The sequence below is a fragment of the Ahaetulla prasina genome, chromosome 8 (assembly GCF_028640845.1).
Source record: "Ahaetulla prasina isolate Xishuangbanna chromosome 8, ASM2864084v1, whole genome shotgun sequence".
Taxonomy (NCBI): Eukaryota; Metazoa; Chordata; class Lepidosauria; order Squamata; family Colubridae; genus Ahaetulla; species Ahaetulla prasina.
The window spans coordinates 2375845-2383135 of record NC_080546.1 but is presented as its reverse complement, the minus strand read 5'-3'; the positions used below and the strand labels follow the sequence as shown (position 1 = coordinate 2383135).

The window sequence follows — 7291 nt, the reverse complement described above, 5'->3', positions numbered from 1 at the left end:
ATCAGGAAACTCTACACCATTTCAGACAAATGATAGTCCAATCTCTTCTTAAAAACCTCCAATGTTGCAGACGGATGGAATCAAGTGTCAACCCCTCCCCTGGGGGTTTGCCATACCTGCTGGGAAGGGATTGGAGCGGCAGCGGTGACAGGCAATAGTCAGGTGCGGCAGCAGCAACACCAGCAGGCTGGAGCAGCAGATCAACGGTATTCCAGGAGCCCAAAAACTGGCCACCAATCAGCTGCTTGGTGGCAAGGGCTCCTCAAAGAACAGCTTTATTTGGAGATCTCATCTTGGCACTTACTAGTGGAAAGCCAGTTCTGAATATTCCCGCACTTTTCACCCCCTTAAAAGAAAACGTTTCCTATTTTTTTATTTTATTTATTTATTTATTTATTTGCATTTATATCCCGCCCTTCTCCAAAGACTCAGGGTGGCTTACACTATGTTAGCAATAGTCTTAATTCTATTTGTATATTTATATATACAACTGGTCTGTTGCTCCTGTGGGAGGAGGTTTCGAAATATCTATAGCAGGACTAAAAGATTCTGTAACAGCTTTGTTCCTCATACCATCCATCTGGCAAAATCCAGGATTCTTTTTTCCCACCATGTATATGTATACATTCGAACTAAACTGTGACGTTTTTTGGGGTCGTATATGTGGGTATATGCATAATGACTATCTTTTGAGAGGTAAATGCAATGAAACTTCATTTTAATGTATGCTGATTAGTGTACATTAAAGTGACAATAAAGTTTCTATTCTGTTCTGTTCCAAGAGACTGACATGACTGAATGATAACATCATCACCTCAGCAGGTAGCCTGTTCTAGTCCTGATTCAGTCAGTGGTGATGGGAGAGGACAGATCCCACCCCCAGCAGCTGCTCTGTGGGATATTCCAGAGTTTGGTCCTCTCTCCACTCATATTCAATATCTTCATGAGGCAGTTGGTGAGATCATCCGTTGTTGTGATGTGAAGAATAATATCCAATTATACATCTCCACCCTGGCAAATTAAGCAATGCTATGGATGTCTTATCTTGGCAGATGCAGGATTCTGTTCTCTTTCAGGTTCGTATATACCGTATATTTTTTTCTTTAAAGAAAACAGATTTTGATGAAGAATCTCATGATGATCAAAACCATTAACAGCTTCAAACAGCAGAATTTGTTTTTGTTAAAGGTCAAATCAGAGTAAGGGAACCTATCAAGAAGAAAAGAAGAAGTTGAAGTAGATGATACTTCTGCAGGTGCATCCAAGCAACAGTAGACTGGTATGGTCAAAGTCAACATGCGGACAATTCTCAGAAGCTCATCATTCAAATGCCATTCATTCGTGTTCCATAGGGCTAGTTCTTACATTACAGTCATCCCCCACCGCTGCCTTTTCTGAATTTCCACCTCTAGGGAAATTCATAGCAGCGCTTCTACCTGCTGCCGGATTCCCCACATCACAAAGGTTCCAAGAGCGATTGCCATCATAGCATCTAGACAGGAAGATCATCAACTCAATGGAAGGCTGAGAGAAGTTCTGAGCTGAGTCGGGAAGATGAGAAGTGAGGTGGGGTGAAGTCAAACTGGTTGAGCTACCGGCATCCCTGGAGCACTCTCCTTCACATGTGGCTGCTGTGCTGACTGATTATTGGTTGACTAAGCCATTGTGATGTAATATGATACAATAAGTGAGCTCCACTTGGTCATTGCACTGGACAAGCAGTAGTCTGATTTCAATCTTCAGGTAGCATGTCCTCTGTGTCATCTCCTTCCTTTATTCTTGAACTCGTAAGCACACCTAAAAATTGCTTTATTGACTGGGCATCTGGGTGCATGCAGATGTCATCTAGCCTCATGAGAGAACTTGCAAGATGTGGGAAGGGAGATGGCAGACCAATCGTGGAAATGATTCAGATGTGGTTTGCTAATGCTCCCATCATTTGAAAACCCTTCCGCTGATTTCTACAAAGGTTTCAGGGCTCCATTTCCTTGTAGTGGTCTAAGGATCCTAAACATCCTTAAGAGAAGGAAGACAAAGGTCCTAGCAGCCATTCTCTTTTTCACATGCTAAATAATGGGAGGGAAAGCTACGGCTTTGCAGGAAAGGCTCTACGGTCAGTCATCAGCCAGAGCAAACTAGTCCAAGGATCACAACAAGCCCAGTTAAGATACTTTGCAGACTGAGGACCCAGCTGCATATGGGTTGCATGGTCCATGCAGCGCTCTAGATTCTTCAGTTCTGGGTTTTTAATGACATAAAAGAGAAAATTCCAGGGGAAGAAGTATATTGTATTTTTGAATATATTTGTTGTTGTTTTTTTAAATTAACCTGTGTCATGTTCTAAAAACTCCAATGCAGGATGAATGATCATTTGGACTAAGAAGATAAAATGGCTCCCAAACCACCTCCCAAACCACCTCCCACACCTCCACGTAGGTTGCTTATTCTCTTCTTATTTCCTACCAGTTTCGACAAAGCATTGCAGATGCTGTCTCCTTTTCCCTAATGTTTCCATCGAGGTTAAGTCCAGAGAATGTTCTCCCAAACTACTCCATTCCATAAAAAGATTATTTCAGGGGTCTAAGTGCAAGACTAAAGGGATGCGGTGACTCAGGGGCTAGGACGTTGAGCTTGTCAATCGAAAGGTCGGCAGCTCAGCGGTTCGAATCCCTAGTGCTGCTATATAATGGGGTGAGCTCCCGTTACTTGTCCCAGCTTCTGCCAACCTAGCAGTTTCGAAAGCACGTAAAAATGCAAGTAGAAAAAATAGGAACCCCCTTTGGTGGGAAGGGAACAGCATTCCGTGCGCCTTTGGCGTTGAGTCATGCCGGCCACATGACCACGGAGACGTCTTCGGACAGCGCTGGCTCTTCGGCTTTGAAACGGAGATGAGCACTGCCCCCTAGAGTCGGCAACAACTAGCACATATGGGCGAGAGGAACCTTTACCTTTACCTTAAGTGCAAGACCTTGGGGGTCCTTTGGATAGTCTCTTCTGAATGCTGATGATGAGGATGGGCAGCTTTGCCTGCTGTTGATTGGTGTTGATGTTCCATTTGCTGCCTTGTGCGCCATGCAGAGCTTCTGAGTCTTATGACTGGATATTAGTGAATGCTTATTTCTGAAAAGCAACTCTACCTGCATTGCAAATTAAACTTCTTTCTTCTTTCTCCTCCTCCTCCCATGTAAAGAAGTGGGAAGGAAAGGAAAGGTTTAGGAAGGGGGAGGGGGCATTTACAGATAGAGACGGAGGAGCTGCAATGAGAGCTGTTAGAGAGTAAACGTAGGGGAGTCCAGTCAAAAGGAGACCTCTTTTAAGGAATGCCTTCTTTTGACCTCCCAAAGCCATCTAGAGCAACTCCTTCCTCTCTCTAACCTGATTTATGTTAAAAAAAGAATTCCAGATGTGACGTCTTCCCATCGGTGGCAAAAGTAGAGTTCTCAGCTCCCGGCATCTCACTGCATGGGCTTAGAAAGTTGCTCAACAATTCTGTCTCTGTTGAAGGATGCAACACTGTTCTTGGGCCATTAGGCAAAGGGAGGGGTCCTTTGCCTGAAATGCCTAAGACCACCTTCCAGGAAAGAGCAGCGGTCAGGGGAAAAGGAAGGTCAGCCTCACAATTGATTCAATGACCCATTTGTCTTCTTTCAGCACGAAAGAATTTTTTCGAGCGATTCAGTGACTACCTGGATTCGGATCAAGGCAGAAAAAGAACTGCAATACTGGTTTTACTCTTCTTCGTTCTTGCTGTGTTGATGTTCTATATGTGTAAGTTTCTTCTTACAAGAGTTTGAGAAAGGCTTTGTTTGAAGATCCTGCTGAATTTGCTTCAACAGGAGCTCTGATTTTCTCCCCATACCCAAAAGACTCTATATTCTAATGGTTTGAGTATAAACTGAGCAAACCCCACTTCTTACTAGCGCTGATGATGTTACCTAGTTAGGTCACGAAATGTCTTCAAGGAAACAACCAAGCTCAGAGAGCATTAAGGACCTCTCATTTCAACCCTGAGCTGCAGATGTTCTCCTTTATTGCTACCTCTCACGGATTTCAACGAATTAGGGCAGGGAACCATTCAGTTTCTCTCATTCACACTCAGGCAAACTTTATTGGCTCTGCTTGGCCTGCTTAGGGAAAAAATAGTTTTGGTGATATTTTAGAATTTATTTTTATTTATTTATTTTCATCAAGCATGTATTAGATAACAGATATTTAAATGTAACAATGAATACATGAAATGGATACGAATAAAAGGGAACATTAGAACAGGGACGGTGGGCATGCTGGTGCGCTTATGCACACCCCTTAGAGACCTCTTAGGAATGGGGTGAGGTCAACAATAGACAGTCATTGGGGGTGTTACTTGGAAATTTGACACTAAGGTTAAAGTTTTGGGGCTTTGGGGATGAAACCACAAAGTCAGGTAGTGCATTCCAGGCATTGTCCACTCTGTTACTGAAGTTGTATTTTAGGCAATCAAGTTTGGAGCGGTTTACCATAAGTTTCTATCTATTGTGTGCTCATGTATTGTTTTGGTTTATGCTGAAGTAGTCATTGACAGGAAGGACATTGTAGCAGATGATTTTATGTATGACACTTAGGTTGGGCCAAAGACGGTGAAGTTCTCAGTTGTCTAAGGCCAAAATTTCCAGTCTGGTGGCATAAGGTATTTTTTTTGCAAGCAGAGGAGTGGAGAACTCTTCTTGTGAAATATCTCTGGACTCGTTCAATTGTACTAATGTCTGACATGCAGTGTGAGTTCCAGACAGATGAGCTATATTCAAGAATTGGTCTAGCAAAAGTTTTGTCTGCCTTACTTAGCAGTTCAATATTACCAAAGAAGAAACTATGCAAGATTAGATTAACAACTCTTAATGCTTTTTTAGCAATGCTGTTACAGTGAGCTCTGGCACTTAGATCATTTGAGACAAGTACTCCAAGGTCTTTGACAGAGTGAAAGTCATCTACTAGGTCGTATCTGCCCAGCTTGTATTTTGTGTTCTGATCTTTTTTGCCAATGTGTAAGACAAAGCATTTGTTGGTTGAGATTTGGAGTTGTTTGACCATTCTGACAAATTTGGAATTGTTTGACCATTCTGACAAATAGTCAATGTCTTTTTGTAGGGTAGCAGCATTGTAACTTCTTTTCAACTTCTTTGTAAATCAACATCCCAAATCCTCTGACACTTGTACCAACTAGAATGACAGCATTTCTCTTTTGAAAGGCATCCCAACTGAGGTAATAATATCACAACATAACGACATAAGGCAGTAGTGATGAGCACAAAGAAGCATCTCATACAATGCAGATTTGCCCAATGTTACCAGTGCCAAATATGGACACTTACAATAAAACATAAACGAAAGTTAGTCACCACTGAAATGTGATGTTTGAGAAAATCTGCTGGAGTGACCAGAAGCAATAAAAACAGAAATGAGACCGTAAGAGAATTGGCACAGAGCCAATCTTAAGCTACATTAAAAAAAGAACATAGCAAAAGCAGTGGTTTGCTTACTTGGAGAGGATGTCGTGGGATTCCATACCATACATGACTTATAGAAAAAGAGGAAAAGAACAAAGAACAGGAGGCAGACCCAGAAGAAGATGGAGAGACACCATCAAAGACACAAGACAACAGCATTAAAAATGATGGTTGAGGCCACCAGAGCCGTTTGGGCCATTTCCTGAGAACCTGGCCCGCGGCACGACTGAAGAACTAGTCACGGCCTGGGAACAGGCTGCGGCTGGAGCTTTGGACCGTGTCGTGCCTTTGCGGCCTCTGACCCGGCGCAGGTCTCAACCAGCTCCTTGGTTCTCCGAGGAGCTGAGGGAGATGAAACGCCGGAGAAGACGCCTAGAGAGTGTCTGGAGATCCAGCGGTTCTGAGGCTGACTGGACACTAGTTAGGTCCTATAGTAGGACCTACCTAGCGGCATTGAGGGATGCGAAGCATTCCTACATCTCCTCCCTCATTGCGTCGGCAGATAACCGCCCGGCCGCCCTGTTTCGGGTTACCCGCTCTCTCCTTCAACAGGAGGGGCGGGAGGACCCATTACAAGGGCATGCCGAGGAGTTTAACGGTTATCTATACGATAAAATCGTTCAGCTTCGGGATGGATTGGATCAAAATTGGGTAGATCCAGGCGAGAGTCTTGAGACCCGTCTTGTTGAGACTGTTTGGGATGGTTTTGACCCTGTGACTCCCGAGTACATGGACAGGTTGCTGGGAAGGTTGAATGCCACCACATGTTTACTGGACCCGTGCCCCTCCTGGTTGGTGCTGGCCACGCAGGAGGTGACACGAGGCTGGCTCCGGGGGATTACAAATGCTTCTTTGTGGGAGGGGGTCTTTCCCACTGCCTTGAAAGAGGCGGTGGTGAGACCTCTCCTCAAGAAGCCTTCCCTGGACCCAGCTGTTTAAGGAAATTATCATCCAGTCTCCAACCTTCGTTTTACGGCGAAGGTTGTAGAGAGTGCGGTGGCATGTCAACTACCGCAGTACCTGGATGAAAGCGTCTATCTAGACCCGTTCCAGTCTGGCTTCCGGCCCGGATACAGTACAGAGACGGTTTTGGTCGCGTTGGTGGATGATCTCTGGAGGGCCAGGGATAAGAGTTACTCCTCTGCCCTGGTCCTATTAGACCTCTCAGCAGCTTTCGATACCATCGACCATGGTATCCTGCTGCGCCGGTTGGAGGGGTTGGGAGTGGGAGGCACCGTTTATCAGTGGTTCTCCTACCTCTCTGACCAGACACAGACGGTGTTGACAGGGGGGCAGAGATCGACCCCGAGGCGCCTCATATGTGGGGTGCCACAGGGGTCGATTCTCTCGCCTCTCCTGTTCAACATCTATATGAAGCCGCTGGGTGAGATCATCAGTGGTTTTGGGGTGAGATACCAACTGTACGCTGATGATACGCAGCTGTACTTTTCCACCCCAGGCCACCCCAACGAAGCTATCAAAGTACTGTCCCGGTGTCTGGAAGCCGTACGGGTCTGGATGGGGAGGAACAGGCTCAAGCTCAATCCCTCCAAGACGGAGTGGCTGTGGATGCCGGCACCCCGGTACAGTCAGCTGCAGCCGCAGCTGACTGTTGGGGGCGAGTCATTGGCCCCGATGGAAAGGGTGCACAACTTGGGCGTTCTCCTGGATGGGCGGTTGTCGTTTGAAGATCACCTGACGACCGTCTCCAGGAGAGCTTTTTATCAGGTTCACCTGATTCGCCAGTTGCACCCCTTCCTGGACCGGGATGCCCTATGCACAGTCACTCATGCTCTTGTTACTTGTCG

General features: G+C 45.4%; 1 protein-coding gene across 1 annotated transcript in view; it reads left to right on the top strand.

The window, feature by feature from the left end:
• The first annotated feature begins 2345 nt into the window (after positions 1–2345).
• LOC131203123 (uncharacterized) overlaps positions 2346–7291 on the top strand; it is a 42134-nt gene continuing 37188 nt past the window's right edge. Inside the window, exons 1-2 of the mRNA XM_058193065.1 lie at positions 2346–2432; positions 3652–3768. Coding sequence (XP_058049048.1) covers positions 2390–2432; positions 3652–3768 — 160 coding nt within the window. The 5' untranslated portion in view covers positions 2346–2389. The remainder of the gene's footprint in view (positions 2433–3651; positions 3769–7291) is intronic.